A 21563-nucleotide genomic window follows, 5' to 3' on the forward strand; every position below is an offset into this window, starting at 1 on the left:
CTCGGGTCCGAGTGTGAGCCCAAGAACAAGAGGAGACGAGTGCAGGCGCGTCAACTTTATGTTTGGGCAGAACACACGGCACACGCGCTCCAGAGACGCTGCGGAGCCTCTCCCACCGAGGCTCAGCCGGGACAGCCGGGCACCGTCACTGCGCGGGCACGGCCACCCTGGGCGTGGGGGCAGGAGGCCCCCGCGGGCCGGGCACGGGGGGTGCCACCTTCTGGCTCCTTTCTGCAGATAGGCGCTCCAGTCGCTCCGTGTAGAAGCCGTTGAAGTCCAGCCTGTGGGGGAAGCAGGTGGGGTCCCCAAGGAGGCCTCAGTCACCCTGGCGACCCCCTCACCACCCACGGCGAGGCCCAGGGCACGCGAATCACCAGCACACGTGCACACACACGCACACACAGCCCACGCACCACCTGCTCCAGCACCAGTGAGAGCAGAGCTTAAAGACACAAGAAAACACCCAGGTCAAAGAGGAGACAAGAGCCTCCAGCCCCGGGACCCTACAGCTCTCAGAACCCTGGGCCCCGGGATGGCAGGGCCCTCGGGCGCAACAGAGCGGTCCCAGCATCCGGCTGAGCCGGAGGCCGCCCAACCGGAGTTTCCGAGAGCAAGCGCCGCCCCTCCTCCCCCGACCTCACTCACCGAACCCAGCGTGAGCGGGCCCACCATGTCCCTCTGAGGAGCGGAAACTGCTAGCCCAGAGCCACAGACCCCACTGCTTGGCCCACGGGCCCCCCCAGGTCCACACTTCTGTTCCCATCATGCCTGCTGCTCGTCGTTCCTGGGGTCACAGGCAGCGCACCCCATGGGAGCACCGTCACGGCCACAGCCCTGGAGGCGTGGCCACCTCGCGTACTCACCATGGCAGGCGGGGCGTGGGGAGGGCAGCACCTCCTCACTGCCCTTGTCTGGTCCTGGCTCAGGGCGCAGCAGCTGGTGTAGCTGACCCCGGCATGGCCCTCGGAACACAGACCAACTGGGCTGGGGGAGGTGCTGATGCAACAGCCTCACGCGTGCTGGCCCACGCGTGCACGCATGTGAGCACTCACGCAAACACACCCTGATGGATGTGCGCACACACAGACGCGCGCACATGTGTGAACACCCAGACGGCCTCCTTTCAGCAGGTGACGGGGATCAGCACCAGCACACGGAGGCCAAGGACGCGGCCTCAGTCCCCGCGGCTCAAGGGGCAGGAGGGCGCAGGGCAGTGGGAGGACTCGGCGCGGCGGGGACCCACCTGGAGATGACACTGGCCATGCCGTGCTCGCAGTCGCTGGTGCTGTAGACGCTCAGCCGGGCCAGGAGGTCGAGCAGGTGAGCTGAGAAATTCTTATCAAATTTATTGATGGTGGCCTCGAAGCTGGAGGCCAGCTGTGGCGCGTCCACATGCTCAGCCAGGCACTGCAAGACACGGTGCCCCCGACAGCTCAAAACCCACTCCTCTTTTTAAACAGAAGAACACATCTTAGACAGTCATCAATAAAAGGTAAAAAGTTAGGGCACCGTACAAATTCCTGAGACGGGAGGACCTAGGCGCGTCCAGGCAGGAGGCCCTGTGTCCCCAGCACACAGGGCCAGGAGCCAGGACGTGGACCGCGGGGCTTCCTCAGGGAGCTCAGATTTTCAAGCTGCCCCTAGGCAAGTGGGCAACCTGCAAGTGCCCGCCTGGGTCACCTTACCCCGCCCACCCTACAGGACACACACCTGCACCCGATCAGGTGCCCGACTCTGCCAACTAGACAGACTCTGTTCAGGGGCCACAGGGCCCGAGCTCCGAGCTCACTGGGCCCCTGTGGGGTGTCCCCACGGCCCAGCCTAACCATACACCCTTGGATGACACGGCCCTGCCCCGGCAAGCTGGGAAGGCAGATTCTCCACGGCTTGTGTTTGGAACGTAATTTAAAGAGTCTTTTTATCAATCAAAGGAAGGCAGGAATGGAAGGACATAGCAAGCAGGCTTCTAAGTGCTGTGACCCGAACACTGTGTCAAATGCGAGGTGAGGAAGGAGGCCGTCGGGGACGGCCGTGCGGCACCACCCACCTTGCGGGCGAGCTCCTTGCGGGTGCGCTCCTCGGCCCGCTCGGCCTCTGTGGGAGGCCCCTGCATCGTGCCGTGCTCCAGCGTCAGGCGGCCCAGCTCGCTGTCCAGTTTCATGCTCTGCGTAAATCTCTTGGGGGTCGGGAGGAATGCTCATCAGCCACGACCAACCTCCGCGAGTAAATGTAGCCCCTGTGTGGCCAGGACGGACTGCGGACTCCGGTTGTGGCTCCTGCCCGCCCCACACCCACCGCCCCACATCCCCCGCTCCCCGCCTACCCCACACCCGCCCCGTGCCCGCCGCACGCCGAGTCCCGGTGGCACCTGCATGCAGTTGGTGAACATGACGCACACGGACATGAGCTTGGAGAAGACGCGCAGCAGCTCGGGGTTGGTCAGCATGCAGTCCTTGAGGCAGCCATCCAGGAAGCTGGCATGGTGCCCCAGCACGTCGTCAATGGTGGAGGCCTGCGTGGAAGGCACCGTTGGGCGCCCGCGGGGCAGCAGCGCGTCCCCACGGCCACCACACGTGCCACGCTGCTCCGCTTCTAAACAACCCTGGGGCCTTTAGGGAAAACCTCCAAAATGCTGCTGAAAGAGCACGTTTAATGTGCCCCACAAGGTCTAAGATTTTGGTTTTTAAAGACAAAAAACAGTGCTCGCTGTGCTTTTAGTCCTGGAGTTTGGTGACGTGACGTTCTTGGCTGAAGGGCCCCGGGCCCTGAATGGGGTGCCCGCCCAGCGCCGAGGCTCTGAGGGAAGGATGCGATCCTCCAGCAGCCTGAGCCCAGGAGTCCTGGGCATGCTGCCTCCCCTCCTGGGAGCCGTGGGGCCCGGGCCCTGCCTCCCTGACCCCGCTCTGCAGACCCCCAGGCGCGGGGCTGGCTGGACTGAGCTCACAGATCTCAGGCTCTTCTCGAGGACGTGCCAGGTCGGCTCCACCACCTCAAGCATCATGTAGTACTGGACGTTCTGCACGAAGTTGAGCATCCGCTGCCGTAGCGTGAAGGCGCCCGCAAACCTGCAGGCGAGGGCGTCAGCAGCTGGCCTCCTGCTGCCCCCATGCCACCGCTCCACACCCTGAAGGGGCCGGGGTCTGCCCCGCGTGCACGCGGCACAAACGCGGGGCGGTGGAGGCCGTGGGCGCGTGCCGCAGGTCTGTGCCGGGTGTGCACGGGGCCGGCCCCGCCTGCGCGCCAGCACGCACCACTTGGCGGAGTGCAGGGAGTGCTGCTTGGCCGTCTTGTTGCTGATCCAGACGCTGCACAGCTGCCGCTCCACGTGCTTGCAGTAGAACATGTGTCTGAAGAGCATCTGGTAACGCGTCAGGGCTTTCCTGTGAGCACAGGACGAGGTGGCTCCAACGGGCGCTCGGGAGCTGCTGCTGCCCCAGGCGCCCCACGCGAGGCTCGTGGGGCAGAGCACGGCCCAGCAGCCAGTAACCCCTGGGGCACGAGCGGGCATGAGAGCCCAACGCGCACCTGTTAATGATCAGAGACAGGGGCCACTTGACCACATAGTCGAAGGAGAAGGCCTCCAGGCCGCTGAGTGTGAGCTCGGTGGGGTCGGCGTGGACCATGGCTTTCTCCTGCTTGGTCTCAATGGCCAGGACCCGCAGCAGCTGGGTGATGAGGTCGTGAGGCATCAGGTCGATCTTGGGGAAACGGACGAACAGCATCACACCCTGCCACACCCACCCTGGCATCATGGCTGGACAGTGAGCCCGGAGCCAAGGAAGCACCCCAGACACAGACCCTAAGTCTGTCAGACGGCTGAACACACCAGACATCCACTGACAGATTAAAAAACTAAACCACTTCCCAAGAAAGCAGAAAAAGAGTACAGAGAAATCACTTTACAAACACCCCTGACGGTATCGACGAGAAACAAGGGCAAGAAGAAGCCCCGAACCGTGAGTCACTGCCCGGCCCCAGCTCCCACAGGCCCAGCTGGGGGTGCGTGTGCTGAGGGCAGCATGGCAGCCCAGGCACGGAGTGCAGGCCCCGCCTCCGCCACACACACGAGGGCCTCCCACGCACCAGCGATGGTGGGATGGTAACTGGTAAGAAGGTTGAGAGGATGACGACAAGAGAGGGAAGCAGCAGCAGGAACCGCAGGTGAGCACACACATCATCTGCAGAAGCGGGCCCGGAACACTTGTACTGCCTCCCGCCTGGGCTGCAGCCCTGCTCGGTGGGTGGCCCAGTGCCCAGGGACAGAGTGCCAGTGACGCTGGTCTAGCTGGGCACTGGCTGTGTGCTCTGACTCAAGAATCTGACTCCAGGATCTTTTATCTACCTCACAAGAGACCCCAAAAGATAAGGAGCGTGAGCTGAAGGCCTGAGGGAGACCTGACACCCTGCTGTCCACGATGCAGACGCCCAGGCAGGCCAGGGACGGATGTGAGCACAGTGGGCTGACTGACCCCGCAGGGCACAGCCAGACACTAAATGCACCCAGAACACGCCCCAGGACAGACCACAGGGGAAGCCACGAAGACTCAATGAGGCTGACAAAACCGGAATCCCAGCAAGCCCTCAGACGACAGAAGGGTGACGTCAGAAATCAACATGATAAAACCAGAAAGCACGAGCAGGGAAAATGAAACACACTCCTAAAAACAAACGGGTCAAGGAAGAAATCACAAGAGAAATCTGAAACACCATCAGACTAATGGAAATGGAGACACTACAGCCAGCACAGCAAAGCAGAGCTGCGGGAAATCCAGAGCCACAAATGTCTGTGTTAAAAGAAGAGCCTCAAGTCAACAGCCTCACTGTACAACTCAAGAAACCAAGTAACAGACTAAACCCAGAATCAGCAGAAAGAGAAAGATAAGAGAGATTAGAGCAGGATAAATAAAACACAACAGAGAAAACAGATGAAACCAAGTTAGCGCTCTGAAAAATTAGCAAAACTGACAAGTGTTTAGCTATATTTAACTAAAAAAGACACAAATTATTAAAAAGAGAAATGAAAGTGGGGACACTGTTAATCTTACAAAAATAAACAGGATTATGAGAACTGATTCCTACACAAATTCCTAGGTACACACAAAGCAGCAAACAGACTCAAGAAGAAACAGGAGATCGGCACAGACCTGTAACTGCGGAGCAGACGTGGGAAACCACTAATCCCTCACAACCCAAGAAGCTTCCGGAAGAATTAGAACCGGCCCTCCTGAAACTTCCAGAAAATGGAAACAAGTACCCATCCAGCTCCACGCATGAGGCCGGACACTACAGAAGACGAAGGCCAGTGTCCCTGCCCAGTGCGGATGCAGAGGCCGCGGAGACCCACGGAGAGGCTGGGCACCCACAGCCCGAGGCGTGTCCCTGACAGAGCCCGGGCGCTCCTGGGAGCGTCCCCCCGGGGAGCAGAGCTCACCAAGGGCCCACCTTAAGGTCGTCCTTGAAGGGGTCGGTGTTGGCGGTGCTCATGCGCAGGGCCAGCTCCAACAGCGCCTCCAGGCGGGTGGGCGTGATGTCGTCCACTGGCTTCTTCAGCTCTTCCTCTGTGAGGTCCATGAAGTGCACGAAGAAGTCACCCTGGTCCATGAGGAAGTAGCGCTTGATGGACCTGTGGGCAGGGGAGAGCCCAGGCTTGCCTCGTGCTCCCCACAGTGGGTGCCAGGTCACAAGGCACTGGGTGGGGCGGGGAGGACGTGTGACCGCAGAGCCTATGAGTGCCCCCACTGAGAAACACACTTACACGGGCGTCAGAGGTAAGCTCAAAATGAGCTCCAAGGAATTGGGGGCATAGGCCTACTACACCAGGCTGTGCAGGAGATGCCACCAGAAGGGCACAGAGGGGGCTGCAGATGGGCCCCTGGAGGGCAGGGAGCCGCTGAGCTCGTGCACCTCAGGTGGGCCATGAGCCCCTTCTACCCAGGAGGAAGCCACGCACCTCAGATGGGCCTCGAGCCCCTTCTACCCCAGGAGGAAGCCGCGCACCTCAGATGGGCCGCGAGCCCCTTCTCCCCAGGAGGAAGCCGCGCACCTCAGGTGAGCTACGAGCTCCTTCTCCTCCATGAGGAAGCCGCACACCTCAGATGGGCCGCGAGCCCCTTCTACCCCAGGAGGAAGCCGCGCACCTCAGGTGAGCTACGAGCTCCTTCTCCTCCATGAGGAAGCCCAGCAGCACCTTGCTGGCATAGCCAAAGGCTTTCTCGATTTGCTCCACGTACGCCCGCTCCTTCAGCGTGTAGATGACCTCTTTGGCCGCCGGACACGTGACGTCATGACCACACTCTCTGACCACGTTCAGGTATTTTCCTAGGAAGGGTGGAGAAAAGCACATGGAACTTCTGCTGCACACGTGACAAGCTGCAGGCCTGAACCCGAGAGGCCGCCGCCCCGACGCTGGCCAGAGGTCGGGAACAGAACCAACCGGGAGAGAACAGTCCCAGAAACCACCCCTCGCCCAGAGCAGAGCAGCACAGTACAGCCGTCACCCACCGAGCACTGCGACTTCCTGCGAGTCCTTACCCCGGACTTTCCTCATCGAGGCCACGAGAACCACCTCAGAGAGCCAGACCCTCCGCCACTTCCCAGCCCTGCCCCCAGCCCAGCTCTCAGAACCAACGTCAGGGCCCTGGCTGGAGCCTGTCTCTAGGTAACACACGTGTCTCTATACCAGGTTCCTGACCCACAAGGTGATGCCTAAAAACACCGCCGGCCCAGCAGGGCCTGTGCCCTTTCCTGCTTTTCCTCTGCTGGCCTGTGATGCTGGGACAAAGACGACACGTGCTCTGGTCTTGCTCCTGGTTCATCACTGAGCACCCAGAACCCTCTCACCCCACCTGAGTTCACACCCACGAGGGGACTCCTGGCCGTCACTGTAGACCTTCAGGAGGCAGGCTGGCGGCCAGAGGAACCAACCACACGGCAGGACAGTGAGACCCTCGGCCCGTCCCCCGATACCTGGGGAGGGGAGTGGCTGGAGGTCAAGTTAGGGACCAAGAGCCCACGAGAGGACTGGTTGTGCCCTGTCCTGGAACCTACGTGATCCCCCTACGGGACGGGCTTGGAGAGCTTCTGGGCTGGTGAGCACGTCCACCTGCCAGGAGGGAGGGGCATGCTGGCCCCCAGCTCCTTGGGGACAGACACACTCCCGAGTTTGGGACCCTCCAGACCTGCCCTGCAGACCTCCTCATCGGGCTGTTTGTATCCATTACAACATCTTTATAGCAGACCAGCGTTATCTGCTAAGTAAAGTTTCTCCAAGTCTGGGGGCCGGCGTAGCAAATATCAAACCTGGGGAGGAGCCCGGGACCCCAACTGGTGGCCACACTGGAAAGATGCAGTGGCCTGGGGACCCGACGCTCATGACGGGGGTCTGCTGGGGCAGGCCTCGAGGGAGCCCTGATCCTTGGGGGCCACACTGGCCCGGCGGTTAAGTGTCAGAGCCGAGTTCAGTGGGGTGGTCCCCTAGCTGGTGTCCACGGGGGCTCTGGGCACTGGCTGTTGTGTGGAAACCCAGGCACCCGGGGTCCGCAGCGGGGGGCCCCCAGCTGCCGTGTGGAGACGCAGGCGCGCAGGGCGCGCGGCGGGGGGCCCCGGCTGCTGCGAGACGCAGGCGCCCGGGGCGCGGCGGGCCGGCGCTCACCCGTGCTCAGCACCTTGCCGGCCATCTTCTGCAGGAAGGACGGGATGTGCCGCTGCACCACGGTGTAGCGCAGCTCCCAGTACTTGTCGTTGTAGTCCTCCTGGATCTTCTCCTTGCGCAGCTCGTGCTCCTCCACCATGAACTCGCTGCAAGGCAGGGCGCGCGTTCCCGGGCATGCAGAGGGTGGGGGTCCGCAGGGCCGCTACCCCCCTCCCACAGCCCTCCGCCCCACCTGTACGGGTCGTCGATGATGCCCCTGTAGATCCACTTCTCCAGGATCTCAAAGTAGGGCACGCTGGCGGCCGTGGTGAGGTACAGACACAGCTCCTGCGCCTGGCTGTCGCCCGTGTAGCTGAAGCTCCGGTCGTGCAGGAGGCTCAGGGTTGCTCCCCCCACACACTCGCCTTTATCCACCGAGGTGGCTGCCGGGGAAAGGGCGGCGCTCAGTGCCGAGAGGGCCCCTGGCCACGGTGGGCGAGAGCCCTCAGCTCATCTCCCACCTTCTCAGAAGACCAGTCCTCTTTCTGGGAGAAATTCAAACTATGAAGCTGGGGTTTCTAGAAACTCCCAGAGTCTTCCTCTCGCAAATTCATAAAACACAATACGTGATCTCCGACTGCTTGAAAAAACTGGAAGACAACCACCTTGACCCAGGGAGTCCCTCCCACCAGGCCCTCACACCTAGAGAGGCCAGGATGTCCACGGTGCGCATGGCTGGCTGGATGTAGAACCAGAGCTTCTGCAGAGACAGCAGGCCCTGCCGCTGCAGCTGCTCCAGCTGTGTGACCAGGATCAGGTACTCCTTCAGCAAGGTTCTCATGGCGGCGGCCAAGGCATGGTTCACCTGCCCGTATTCGAAGGAGGATTTCTCCTCGATGAATCTGAGAAAAGATGGCCCTGAGTGCGAGCAGCTGCGAGCTGCGTCTCGGGAGGGATGGCCCGAGGGCCTGTGGGCGCCACCTCCCGCACTCCTCCGGGTCTGCTGGCCCCACAGGGAGGCCGGCCTCTCCGCAGCAGGGCTCCGCACGCGCTCTCCAGTCACTGCAAGCGGGGTGCCTACCTGGTCACGGTGGAGTAGCTAGCGGCCACAGGCAGGATCCTGCTCACCAGCTCTCGGATGGACAGGTCCAGGTTGGGGTCCACGAGGAAGGTTCGGCTCTGCCTCCCCGTGAGGGGCTGGGCCGTGATGTACCTGCCATCCACACCCACTAGCACGTACAGCAGGTCCTCCACGATGGCCGCCTCCTGGGAGGCCAGGGGCAGCGTGCCTGTGGGCGCAGACACCACCGGGCCTCGCCTCCAGAGCCCGCTCCACTGGCCTCTCTCCCCACCCACCTCCATCTATGTAACTTCCTCCAGCGCTGTGAACGTGAAAACCAAGGTGGCCGCCTGGGTTAACCGATCCTGTCAGGGAACCAAAGGCTGAGAGTCCAAAACCACCACCAGCAGAGGCACTGACCACCCAACAGCGAGGGACCACAGGACGAGTCTGGACCTGACGATCAGAGCCTTAAAGCAAGTAAAACCCTCCACACACATTCGCTTCATCTTCAAAGTGACAAAGTGCTTCTAACACGTCTTGTGCTCACAACACTCACAACCTGGCGAGGCTGGGTCGCTCAGAAGGCCGGGACCAGGCTGTGCCATGGGAGGGACAAAGACGGGCGCCACGGTCACCTCGTGGCCAGGAGGAGACGCCAGGGAAGCTGGAGCCCGTCACGGATGCGGAAATCAGGAGAGGGACATAGACAGCGCGCTGGGCCACACGGGGCACAGCAGATCCCTCCTCGAAGACGGGGTCCCCCAGAAAGGGGAAACTTGAGAGCCCGGAGCTCTGGCTGAGGCCCCAAGGCAGGGGTGGGGGCCAGGGAGGGACGAGGCACAGAGCCACGTGCTGCTCAGACTCCAGGAAACTGGCTGTGTCTGCAGGACATGAGCCCGAGGCTCAGGGACCCAGCGGGAACCACACACACAGTTAGAAGCGACAAGGCGCCTGTGCCCACGGCCTTGGGAACAGGCCAGGAATTGTGAAGACACGAGTCTACGCCGCCCAGCCATGGGCGGGATGGCCCAGACAAGCAGAGGAAGCTGGAGGCTGGCGTGAGGAGATCAGCCTAGTCATAGGCGGGGGGCATGCCTCTGCTGTAGGAAGGGACTCAGGTGTCAAGGTGACTGTGGGGGGCACCACGCAGCTGGCGGGGGACGCCCAGCAGGGCTGCTGCACACCACACGAGGAGGCAGGGCCCCCCAGGAAAGGCTACGTCAGGGGGACAGCAGAGAAGGCCGAGGATGACTGTGATGCTCACGGGCATCTTGGCACGGATGGCACCGGGGCCTGTGGTGCCAGGCCAGGGTGTGACGGAGGCCAGGAAGGTGACACAGGGCCCGTGGGACGGACGCTGATCTCACCACCAGAGCCCATGCAGTGTGGCTGTTGGAGGGAAATGGGCAGGCCACCTGTCCTGGCCAAGTCCTCCCTGAAACAGCATCATACAAGGTAGCCTCAGGGGCCACCCTCAGGCACAGCTCACCCCTCCCAGCAGGCAGCACAGCAATCCCGCTACAAAGAAAACCTGCCACATGAAACCCTGTGAGCCCGCCCGCCCTAAGAACCAGCGCCCGGCCGCCTCTGCTTCGAAAAACCGCACCCCACCTCAACCCAGCAAAGCCTCCCCAGAAGGTTCCAAGCAGCGCCTCACGCGGTCTTGAACTGATCAGTCTTCTGACTGATCCAAACGTGCAAATCAAGTCACAGGCTGCACAACCTCGGGGAGCAGGTCCTCTCGGGGGCTTTCCTATGAACCTCTTTGGATCGTGTTGAACGTGCAGATGCCCCAACCAGCTGCCCCAGGAGGCAGGGCCCCAGGCTGCAGCATCAGAGCCCCCACCCCGCTTCTCGCCCGTGGATGTGGCCCCGAGGACCAGGCTCCATGAGTCCCGCCACACGGGACCGCTGCAGGGCAGGCTCCTCTAGCGCCTGTGAACACGGCCATGCCTCCTGCCCCCGTCTCCCCTGTACACTGTGAGCAGGAGGGCAAGACTCAGCTCTCTGCCCCCAGGGGTCACGAGACGTGGGGGAGAGGCACAGACACCCGCACAGCCCAACGCCCCGTGGTGCCTGTGGCCAAGGCCATCGCCCCAATGGCAGAACCTGCAGGGACACGACTCACTGTCGAGGAGGAGGACCCTGGTGATCCCGCTGCCCCCAAGTCACCCAAGCCCCAAGACACACACGCTCCTGAGAGCTGGGCACAAGCCAGCCCAGACACTGGCACATCACTACCCACCAGTGGGGGGCAGGATGTGGAGGCCAGGGGGTACCACATGTGGCCACATGGCCGAGGGCAGCAGAGGGCCTGAGGGCAGTATGACGCCATCCACCCATCACCTCCAAGGAGATCAGCTTCCCCGTCCCAATGAGGCCCCACTGTCCGAAGCTGTGCGTCACCTACCGATGGGCACAGCTGCATCTGTGCTCGTGCCTGAGCCAGTCAGGAAGTCCCCGAGCAGCGTGGGCCTCTCGTACACCCACGCCGGGAAGACTGGGAGGCGCTGCCCTGAGTTTTTTTTGTTCTGCTTGTCTCGAAGCATCTTTCTCGTGAGTTCCAGAGACTGGTGGGGAGGTTTTTAAAGACAGAAAGAAAACACACACCTTTAATACAAACACTTAAAGTTAACACACCTACCACATGAAAAGACATATCCCTAAGCACGTGGGAGAACAAACGCATGTGGAAGCGAAACACACGTCAGAGCCCATCACGGTGAGGGGGCCGGGGCCAAGGTGGCGGGGCCGGAGGTGAAGCAGGAGCCCCTCCAGCACACAGGCCCCCGGACCCCTCAGCGCACCCTCATGGCTTCCCCTGGTCCTCAGTGTGGACCCGAGCTGCCAGCTGTGCAAAGTGCCCAGTGAGAGCTTGGCCAGAGAAGGGGTGTTTGCACCTGAGCCCCCTGGGCTGAAGCAGGGAGACATGGCCCCGCTGGCACAGACAGGGAGCAGTGGTCCCCGAGGGCGCCCAGCTTCCAGAAGCACTGCGGGGGAGGGTACTGGGGGGGCAGAGCTGTGAGGAGCCACAAGGTGCTGGACACAGCACGTGCCCAACCCGCACGGGCCTGCGGCTCAGACCTCAGGGTGTGGTTCTGAGGGGCTCGAAGGCCCAGAAACAAGATGGGGGGAGACGACCAGGGCCAGAGACAGTCAGAGGAGCAGTAAGAAAGGGAGATAGAGCATCACCTCAAACCAGCTGCCCACATCCCCGAGGGAGACAGAGCCGGGTCCGTGCTGGCCGAGCCCGCAGCACAGCGGGCAGCAGGCACCCCCCACCCCCAGGGCAGACCAGAACCTCTTGCCCGGGGCCCAGGACCCCATCCCTGAGCCGGTGCCCCCAGGCAAGTCTCCACAGGCCTACACCATGGCCACCTGCTCACCTGCTGCCACGTGGGGCCCGTGGCTACATTCCCCAGCTGCTTCCTCAGCTCCTCCAGCTCCTGCATGGAGATCTTGGAGGCTGTGGCAGGGGCACCAAAGCTGGCGGTGCTGCTGGCCGCAGCGCTGGCCGCAAGCTCTGCTCTCTCCTTGGCGTTCTGCTGCAGGTACTGCAGGGTCTGAAAACACGGGGCCCCAGCGTCACGCTGGCCACACATGGCCGCCCTCGCCGGGCACGGCTGCCCCGCCCCCCTCCCGCAGCTCGGCCTGCGGGTCCTCCAGCTGCAGCCGGGTCTCCTCAGGCTGCACGCCATGAGCTGCCACGTCCCCAGGTCACCGGACAGGACCCCACACCCATTTCCCATGGCTCGGCCTGTCCTCTGCAGGTGGCCAGCCTCCCTTGCTGTGCAAGACCACACCCCTTCAAGGGTCCCGGCGTGGGGCCACCAGGTGCCCCCGAACAGACCCTGGGCCTCATGACTCGAGAAGAAGCACTGCCCAGCCCCGCACACCCTGGGGCCACAGCTCACACTCTTCACGCGCACGTCTCAGTGTCACAAGTAACACACGCTCAATTTAAGAGAGGAAAACAGACTAGACACGGAAGACACAGCCCCTCAGCCCCAGAGGTCACCGGAAACACACCCTGTGCTCATCACCATCAGGACCCACTTCCGCTCGGGTGCACGTGAGTTATCTCACTGCCATGGGCCTGAGGCTGAGGGTCAACAAGGGGCCACCACCAGGGAACAGGAGAGAACACAGGCCAGGCAGGTCCCCATCCGCCCGGCCCCCAGGCTCCGCCTGCCCGGCCCCAAGCCCCGCACACACCTCCCTGTCCTCCGTGAGCTTCGACAGCAGGTACACCAGGGGGTCCAGGTTCCTCGTGTTCTTAGATTTCAGTTCATCGTATTTCTTCAGAAAGTCCTCAGGAGTACGAGAAAATTCTGCTATTTTAACCTCAAAAGCATATTCAGAGTGATTTAGAGACCAGAACCAGGAACTTGACAAGGCTGTGCAATAACTAACCTCCCCCCAAAAAACCGGAGATGAAATAGTCACCCATCTCTGAAATAAAAATAAGAAACAATCTGTCAGACTTGTTATCATCTCCTCTGTGGTTCCCTCACTTTAACTTTCCTAAGCAACTTACAGCCACATGTTTTTGTTGGTAGATTATGCATCCATTCTTTACATTTAACTTTATCCCTCTGGAATTCATCACTATACACAGGTTCAGGAGTTATGTGTTCTCACCGATCAATATGCCCCCCTTTATGATAAAGGAGATGTAACTGCGTGTTTTTAAACTCTATTCTACTAAGTTTTCTGAGTTATCCTTGTACCGTCATTAGACTGTCAAAATAAATGAAATCTCATGATGTTTTGTTTTAAATGTTCATATTTATTTACTTGGCTGCTCAGTCTCAGCTGAGGCAGGCAGAGTCTTTAGCTGTGGCATGTGGGACCTAGTTCCCTGACCGGGGATTGAACTCCTCGCACTGGGCGTACAGAGTCTTAGCCACTGGATCACCAGGAAAGTTCCCATAGTGTTTTTAAGATAGACTTCAAAATTGTCTTTTACAAAAAACCTATGATTTTAAATTGCACAGTATTTGAATTTTTAAAAATCCACTTTAAAATGATTTCACCATGGCTAAAGCTGGGAGCTTGCTTTTCCTCCCAGAAGAGAATCTGTGCCATGACGTGAACAGAAACCAGGACCATCTGGGCCTCCAGACGGAGGTCAGGCTGCAGCTCAGCGCGCTGCAAGCCTTCACTCGCTGTCAGTGCACCTGGCGGGCAGAGGGGCCGTGAGGAGCCACCGGGCAGAGCTGGGCAGAAGCGCGGTCCACAGAGCGCATCTGACATCAGACGGGCACCACTGTGGCCACCCAGTGAGGAGGGTGAATCTGTGCCCCACACAGCCCTGGGGGCGCGACCACCTCACCCACACAGCCCTGGGGGCGGGACCACCTCACCCAGCCCAGCACAGGGGGCGGGGACCACCTCACCCAGCACAGCACAGGGGGCGGGGACCACCTCACCCACACAGCACTGGGGGCGGGACCACCTCACCCACACAGCCCTGGGGGCGGGACCACCCACCCACACAGCCCTGGGGGGCAGGACCACCTCACCCACACAGCCCTGGGGCATGGGACCACCTCAGCCACACAGCCCTGGAAGGCGGGACCACCTCACCCAGCCCAGCACAGGGGGCGGGGACCACCTCACCCAGCACAGCACTGGGGGCGGGACCACCTCACCCAGCACAGCACTGGGGCGACACTCACCTTGGCGCTGTGTGCAGACACCGTGGTTGTGACATACGGGGTCCTGTTCTTCTGCAGCAAGTCGATGTAGACCTCAGCACCATCTCCTCCATGCACCCGCAGTAGGCTGAGCAGCTCATTGACATCGTGGTGAATCCGAAATTCACTCATGATTTTGGCTCTGAAACATCACAATGTGCTCCCCTAAGGATAAAAAACAAGCCATTTATAAAAACAAATCCCTACAAATGAAAAAAGTTTAAAGCAATCAAATTTGGCCAATGTCAGGTTTTGAAAAGCCAAACTGTCACATGAGCTAGCCTGGTGGGCCCACAGCTTCCCCGGACAGACCCCCCACTACAGCCTGCGCTGACCAGGCTGTGGGGCCCCTTCCTGGGGAGGCCCTTCCATCCCCCTGCTGGTGGGGGCAGTCTCAGTGGGCAGCTCTGGGGAATCGGAGCCCTGACTCAGAGCTTCGGCAACTGCGGCCAGTGTCCAGGCTGCTCTCCCGCTGGGGCCTGGCACACGCACAGAGAGTGGATGCGGCCTAAAGGCCTGGGCCTCCTTCCTCTGGATGACTCCAGCCTCACACGGCCCTGGGCCAGCGCGGAGCTACTCCCTCAGCTGGCAGCCAGCACTTTCTAGCCCCAGCTGCGCAGACACAGCGGCCCCTGCCCTTCAGGGGTCCTGATCACACAGGGAGCTCTGCACAGGCCTAAGCCACTTCCCATCCTGGCTCCCGCCGTGAGGCCCCAGCTGCCGCTCTGGTAACCAAGATGCTGCCTCTGTTTGCCCAGGCCAGGTGTTCACATCCACCACGCACTGTAGCTGGATGGACTTCCCCTTCAGTTCCACCTGCCCTGTCAACCAGATGTCCGAATGTCTCCTCACTGGATATATAACCCTCCAGGTCAAAACTGTAAATGAGATCCTGCCAAGCAAACAGTGGTGGCCTGCATGGGGACTTCTGTTCTCCCACTGATGATCGGTCCAGTTAGTCATTATTATTAACACTAAGACAACGACGGACAACTAGATTCAAAAAACAAACACGAGCAGGCTTTACGTGCTTCACATCAACGTTTGAACAACCTACGCAGGATTCATAATTTGGGATCATGAACCACAGGACACCCTTGGAAATTACAGGCAAGATAATTTCTGATTTTTATGAGAAGGTCTTTCAACAGATCCTCAAAGGCTCCGTGATCCTAAGATTAGAGCCACGGTGCCAATAGCTCCAGTGAAGACAAGCTGTGAGTGAAGTCCCAGCTGGGGAGCCTCAGCACACATGCCCACAGTATGAGTGTGATTTGTAACCACACAGAGAGAGAATCTAACCCCAAGTGACGGAAAACAAGCTCCCAGCACACGAACATCAGTCATCGGACAGAGACATCCAAGACTAGCCAGAGGCAGAGTATCTCCAGACAAGAAAGCCGACAGCGAGGGTGAGCTGGCACGTAAGTCACCAGCACATGCACTTTTCACATCAGGAGGCGCTCACAGGACCACGGTCATGGGCCTGAGGCATGGCGGGGCAGGGGCTGAGGCTGAACCCTGACGGGGCTTCCAGGCTGTAGGACCCTGGACAAAAAGCTTGTCCTCTCTAGGCTTCTTCTGAAAGGGGGTGAGTACGAGATCCTACTCACACAGCTGTCGTGGAGATGTAATACGGCACCTAAGAGTCTGCACTGTCGCTACCAAGAGCAGAAATGAACACTGCTGCTGCTGCTGAGTCGCTTCCGGCGTGTCTGACTCTGTGCGACCCCACAGACGGCAGCCCACCAGGCTCCCCTGTTCCTGGCAAGAGCACTGGAGTGGGCTGCCATTTCCTTCTCCGGCCAATTACTGGAAACGGCTGTTACCTGAGAAATGGAAAACTGGCCATGTATCAGAGCCAGTACCCTAAACCATGGTTACCTTGTAACCAGTCACAAAGGGCAGTAAGGAGGCCCTGGAAACGACAAGCAAACCAGAAAAGACAGCACAGAGCTCTCAGGGGCCTCTTCAATTCCAAGGGCTTTTACCCACATTCTAAGAGATTCCCAAGGACTAGGGGTGTCCCGTAACAGCAGGCCTGAGGATCACTCTGGACACTAGATGGCAAGAACACTGCACTTGCCACCGGAAGAGACACAAACGGGTGGACAGGGCTGTTGTGAAAAAACTCATGTAAGCAAACATTTATGTAAAAACTACCTTCGTGAACCCTCACATCTGTGGGAGAAACAGACATCACAAGGACTGACACTCCCAGGAGCCTGGGTTTGGGAACAGTTCCCGCGAGCTCTGCGGCTCTCACCGGCGGGCAGCACCGCCCTGAGAGGACTTCTGGCTGTGGCCTCGCTGGAAGGGTGCTCCTTGTACTCCCTGGGCAAGACGCCGGGGGGCCAAACACCAACCGAACCCCCCCTCCAGAGCGCGGCAGCGCCCCGCTCAACACAGCTCTGAGGAGCATCTAGCTCATCTTGCTGACGCTCCCGAGCGCTTCTCCCTGCTGGCCGCCGCCAACGGACCCACAGGCCCCCGTGACAGAGACTGAGCTGCCGGGCGCCGAGGGCTCTGCGCAGCAAAGCGACACAGCGAACCGTGAACCTCCCCCGGAGACCCCTCGGGCTCCGTTCTGGAGCCAAGGTCGGCGCGGAGGCCGCGGCAGCACGTCAGGCGGGAGGCGAGGCGGGGAGCAAGCGCGACGGCGACGAGGGCCGGAAGGAGCCTGCGGTGCTCGGGGCCGGGAAAGGGACCCGAGCCACCCGCGGGAGAGCCGCCCCGAGGCCGACTCACCACGGCTGCGTGCCGGAGCCCGAACCCCAGCGCGCCAGAGCCCGAAGTCGAGCCCGCCAAGCCCGCGGCGGCGGCGGCGGAAGTGCTTCATGACGTCACGTCCGGCCCCGCCCCGGCCGGCTCGCGGACGGTGGCCGGCAGGCCCTGCCACCGCCGGCGCGCAGGGCGATGCAGTTGCCGCCCGCGCTGCACGCCCGCCTGGCGGGGGCCCCTGGGGCGGCCGCGCCGCTGCCCGTGCAGCGGGACTCCCTGGCCGGGAACGCGCCCTTCCGCTTCGCGGCGCGCCAGGTGCGCTTCCCGCGGGAACACGAGTTCTTCGAGGTGCGTGAGCACAGGAAAGAGAAGGCAGTTGCGGGTGGGGGCGGAAAGATCCCAGGTGGGCGGGGCCAAGGCTCGGGGCGGGGCCCGGGGCCCTAGGGGCGGGGCCGGGACCCGATGGGGCGGGGCCCGGGGCTAGGGGCGGGGCAGGGACCCGGGTGGGCCAGAGCCGGGGTCCTAGGGGCGGGGCCCGGGTCCTGGGGGCGGGGGCAGGGCCCGTGTGGGCTGGGGCCCGGGCGGGCGGGGGTGCGAGCACGCAGAGCTGTCTTCCGCAGGACGGAGACGTGCAGAGGCACCTCTACCTCCAGGATGTGATTACGCAGGTGGCTGCGGAGCCGGAGAGGCCCAGGTGAGTGCTGTGGCCCAGCTCAGGGCCCTTCTTGCCCTCTCCTCACCCCTCCCTCTGCTCGCCCCACCCTGGTGTCTGGCCTGGACCACTGAGAAGCCAGCATGGCTGGCCTCTACACCAGCTTGCTTGTCCGTGAAGATGTATTTGTAATGAAGGCAGGGCTTGGGATTGCAAGAGAAAATCCGAAGCTTTATCAGCTTTATCCCAAGCTACTTGAGGGGAGTGGTGACAGGGAGCCTGACGTCCTGCCCTCCGAGGAATTGCATCCCCACCAGGCGTTTTTCGGCCAGGGTGCCTGAGTTCACCTGTCAGGTGGCCGGCTGCTGCCAGGCGTTTGACACTCTGGAGGACTACGAGCATCACTATCACACTCTGCACGGAAACGTCTGCTCCTCCTGCAAGCGGGCCTTCCCCTCTGGTCACCTGCTGGACACCCACATCCAGGAGTGGCACGACTCGCTGTTCCAGATCCTGGCTGAGCGGCAGGACATGGTGAGGGACGCTCGCCCACTGAGGCCAAGGGCACTCATCACAGGGCTTGTCCCGGAGCCGTGTGCCTCATGGTGCTGGAGCCTGGGGTCCAGACTGGGCGAGGCAGTGGTCCCGGGGTCAGGGCGGTGACACTGTTTCTGCTGTAGTACCAGTGCCTGGTGGAGGGCTGCACGGAGAAGTTCAGGACCAGCAGAGACCGGAAGGAGCACCTGGTAACTCATCACCTCTACCCTGCAGATTTCCGCTTTGATAAACCGAGGAAGGGCAGACGGTACGTGGGTGCTCGAGGAAGCCGCCTTCTGAGCTCAGCAGGCCTGAGAGTGTGCGGACTCAGAGGCTGTGGACGCCCTCGTGCAGCACCCCTGACACCTAACGTCACATTTAGTTGTGGGTTAACCCTGGGAGTCAGGAGTTACTAACCGAGAGGGGTGGAGCAGGTGGAGGTGGTTTGTGTGTGGCCACTCTGTCTGTAAGGAGGACAAGAAGGGGGAGCTGCTTTGCTGGGTCTGTGTGGGCGGTGGCCGTGGTGCCGCCATGGGGTCTGCTGGGGCCCCTCTGAGCTCAGGCTTCGCCTTTGCCGCCCCCCCATCACCTCTCCATCCTCACACGGGCTTTGGGGGGTTTGTCCCAGGCCATGAGCCATTTCCCGCACATGGAGCCCTTTGGCTTTTCATTTGTGCCATCCATTTACAAGCTTGACGACAGAGCTGTGTAATATTGTTCAGCATGCACTGTGGGAAGTGCCCCTGGAAACTGCCCTAAAGTTCGTGTTTTCTTTGCCTTTTCATTAACTTATTTTCTCAGGGGAAGCTTTGTAACCATCTAAAGATTGCATTGATTGAAATCATTTTAGACTAAATTGTTGTCCCCAGGTAGGACTTTGTTGTTCAAAGTAGAATAATCAGGAAAACCCACTTCAGTATGGGAGATTTTTCTAAGACCTTGAGTATAACATAACTCCTTCCTTTCCAAGGAATCACTTTAAGGAGAAAAATCATGCAGTGCTGGATTGAGACGGTGTTAAGGAGGAGAAGCTCAGTATTGTCTGACAGGCTTTAGTGAATTTCTCACTTAATTGTTGTGGAAAGACACTTGGTACCATCGATAGTCATTTACCACATGACACCATCAAGGTAGTAGTTTAAAAGACGAAGCGTGACCGTTGTACCTAAATTCACAAAACGTGGTGTATAGTAGTTTAAAAGACGAAGCGTGACCGTTGTACCTAAATTCACAAAACGTGGTGTGTGTCGTGTTAACCGCCACCTCTCTTTGTCCTGGAATTCCAGTAGCCTGGAGTTACTCTGACAAAACAGCCATAAACAGCCAAAACAGCTTTGCAAGTTCAGTCCTGGGGGAAGGTGGGGCTGCAGGAGCTGGCCCCGGGAGAGCGCTCAGCCTCTGTCTTCCCCAGCCCAGCCTCGCAGGTGTCGACAGAAGCCATCGGGGAGGACCGGGCACCCTCTGAAGGAGACGCCATGGAAGTCTGCTCTGAACAGGCAGAGGCCCACTCAGAACCTCCAAGAGAGAGGCGGGTCTACAGCCACAGGTCAGTACCTGGCCCCTTTCTGAACCAGGTTCTGAACTTCTGCTTCTGGAGAATTCTGGGTTTGATGCTTAGCATCCCCACTGAGAGAAGCCGCTCTGGGTTGAAGTGTTGGCTTCAGGGGGAGATGAAAAGCCTGACCCCCCCGCTGCCCTTGGGTGACCTGGAGCCCTGGGAGCACAGCCTACCCTGACCGCAGCCTAGGCGGGGATGGAAAGACGCAGGATGCGACTGCCCAGGTTACAACTACCGCCTGTCTTTCTAGTGCTAATGCTGTTTTTGTTGGATTAATTTGATTTCAAGTCTAATTTGGGGGTCAGTGTTGGAGAAATGGAAAAAACGACCAACAAGCCCACCCCGTCTGAGGGAGGACCTGGAGGCCCTCTGCGGCCTGCTTGCGGGTGTGGTCACTCTGGCCTAACAGTGAGCCGGGCCCGGTGGGAGAGCAGGGTGGCAGTCTCAGGCTCCACGGGGGACGGGCACGGGGCGGAGCGCGGCCGTGGTGGCCTCGCTGGACGCAGGAAGCGCCCACCTGAAGAGCCCGTGGCCGCCCTGCGGTCCGCTGGGGAGGAGGGAGCATCGGAGCGGCAAGTCAGGCCCCAGGAGACTGCTGCCACATTGAGCCGCCCGTGGGCGAAACCGCAGCGGCTTCCTGTGGACGTTTTCCGTTTCAGGATACCGTCGACCGTCTGTTTCGGGCAGGGCGCCTCTCGAGGATTTAAAAGCACCAAGAAGAGAAGCAAGCGCCAGTGATGGTGGAGCCCGGGCCGGGAATAGCCAGCTGACCGAGGCCGTGGGGGATGCGCGGGTTCGGGGAAGGGACCCCTTGTGGGTGACCAGGGTGCGGAGAGCAGCCGCTACCCCGCACAACGCCCTTTGGAGACACGTGGGGTAAACAGTTTTCCTTGAGTGCTGTAAATAGTTTGAGAGGCATGGAGTAAAGGGCCTTCATTTACATTGAGTGAATGGTCAGCCTTTTGTGCTGGGTGACAGGATTTCGCCCTCCGGTGGCCACTTCTCAGAGGGGGCGATGGGGCGACAGGTCCCTGGGGGCTCTTCCTAGTTTTAGGGAGACGCCCGTGGCCCTGGTGTCTGTGCTGGGGGGGGGCGGGGGGGGGGCGGGGGGACTCTGCTTCGGGCGGGGCTGCGAGGCCTGCGGAGTCAGAGTGGCGTGGCCGGGCGGGCGGCTCGGCCCGGCCCGCCACGCTGGGCTTGGGAGCGGGGATCCAGCGGCTGGCTGTCCTCCGGGGCCCGTCCCCCTGAGGGGCCTGCTGGGCGCTCGGGTCTGGGGTCTGGCCGGGTCAGCGGGTGCTGGTCCCTGGCCCCTCTGAGCCCCGCACAGAGCCCTGCTGCCCGGCAGTGCTGTGGTCGTCAGCCCGAAGGTGCCTCGTCTCCTCCGTGCGGTTTCCATCAGTGCTTCCGGCGAAGTCCCTCGTTCCCTGCCTGCCCCACGGTGGGTGTTCTGAACCTGGGCTTTTCTCGCTTCAGATGGCACGTCTACCCCATTCTCAGTTCCTGCTCCTTCTAAAACCGCAGAAGCAGTCCAAATGCCCTCGCTCTGCCCTCCGCAGCCCTTCCCTGCTTCCTGTCCCTCATCTGTCTCTGCTGCATTCTGGATGATTGCTCAAGACCCATTTTTCAGTTCACTAATCTTATCACCTGTATCAGATGTGCTGTTGAACTCATTCACAGGGTTTAATTTCCACAGTTATGATTTT

General features: G+C 60.7%; 2 protein-coding genes across 4 annotated transcripts; one reads left to right on the top strand and one right to left on the bottom strand.

Annotated features, from left to right (window-relative positions):
- Positions 1-40: 40 nt before the first annotated feature.
- TUBGCP2 (tubulin gamma complex component 2) lies at positions 41-17287 on the bottom strand. 2 transcript variants are annotated; one of them, XM_019952815.2, is made up of 18 exons: positions 17141-17287; positions 14375-14557; positions 12909-13004; positions 12080-12256; positions 11104-11263; positions 8712-8919; positions 8333-8532; positions 7884-8073; positions 7652-7797; positions 6138-6318; positions 5443-5623; positions 3526-3698; positions 3252-3380; positions 2945-3065; positions 2369-2512; positions 2048-2176; positions 1244-1407; positions 41-281 (listed from the first exon to the last, which is right to left on the bottom strand). In XM_019952815.2, exons 2-18 carry the CDS (start codon positions 14522-14524, stop codon positions 146-148), a joined length of 2685 nt encoding a protein of 894 aa, XP_019808374.1. In that variant the 5' UTR covers positions 14525-14557; positions 17141-17287; the 3' UTR covers positions 41-145. The 2 variants fall into 2 exon arrangements, with proteins under 2 accessions (XP_019808374.1, XP_019808373.1); XM_019952814.2 differs by having other exon boundaries at positions 12909-13037.
- On the top strand, positions 17254-20806 carry ZNF511 (zinc finger protein 511). 2 transcript variants are annotated; one of them, XM_070781192.1, is made up of 6 exons: positions 17254-17461; positions 17734-17807; positions 18083-18299; positions 18446-18570; positions 19714-19848; positions 20520-20806. In XM_070781192.1, the coding sequence occupies exons 1-6, from the start codon at positions 17309-17311 to the stop codon at positions 20596-20598; spliced, it is 783 nt and encodes a 260-aa protein (XP_070637293.1). In that variant the 5' UTR covers positions 17254-17308; the 3' UTR covers positions 20599-20806. The 2 variants fall into 2 exon arrangements, with proteins under 2 accessions (XP_070637293.1, XP_019808375.2); XM_019952816.2 differs by having other exon boundaries at positions 17256-17461; positions 18098-18299.
- The last annotated feature ends 757 nt before the right edge of the window (positions 20807-21563 follow it).

The sequence above is a fragment of the Bos indicus genome, chromosome 26 (assembly GCF_029378745.1).
Source record: "Bos indicus isolate NIAB-ARS_2022 breed Sahiwal x Tharparkar chromosome 26, NIAB-ARS_B.indTharparkar_mat_pri_1.0, whole genome shotgun sequence".
Taxonomy (NCBI): domain Eukaryota; kingdom Metazoa; phylum Chordata; class Mammalia; order Artiodactyla; family Bovidae; genus Bos; species Bos indicus.

Excerpts from the sequence above, each read along its gene's own strand:
- ZNF511 (XM_070781192.1), top strand. The coding sequence starts at position 17,309 with ATGCAGTTGCCGCCCGCGCTGCACGCCCGCCTGGCGGGGGCCCCTGGG. Across the intron at positions 18,571-19,713 it reads AAACCGAGGAAGGGCAGACG|CCCAGCCTCGCAGGTGTCGA; the intron begins GTACGTGGGTGC and ends TGTCTTCCCCAG. Across the intron at positions 19,849-20,519 it reads AGGCGGGTCTACAGCCACAG|GATACCGTCGACCGTCTGTT; the intron begins GTCAGTACCTGG and ends TTTCCGTTTCAG.
- TUBGCP2 (XM_019952814.2), bottom strand. The coding sequence starts at position 14,524 with ATGAGTGAATTTCGGATTCACCACGATGTCAATGAGCTGCTCAGCCTA. Across the intron at positions 13,038-14,374 it reads TGTCTGCACACAGCGCCAAG|GTTAAAATAGCAGAATTTTC; the intron begins GTGAGTGTCGCC and ends TATGCTTTTGAG. Across the intron at positions 282-1,243 it reads ATGGCCAGTGTCATCTCCAG|GCTGGACTTCAACGGCTTCT; the intron begins GTGGGTCCCCGC and ends CTTCCCCCACAG.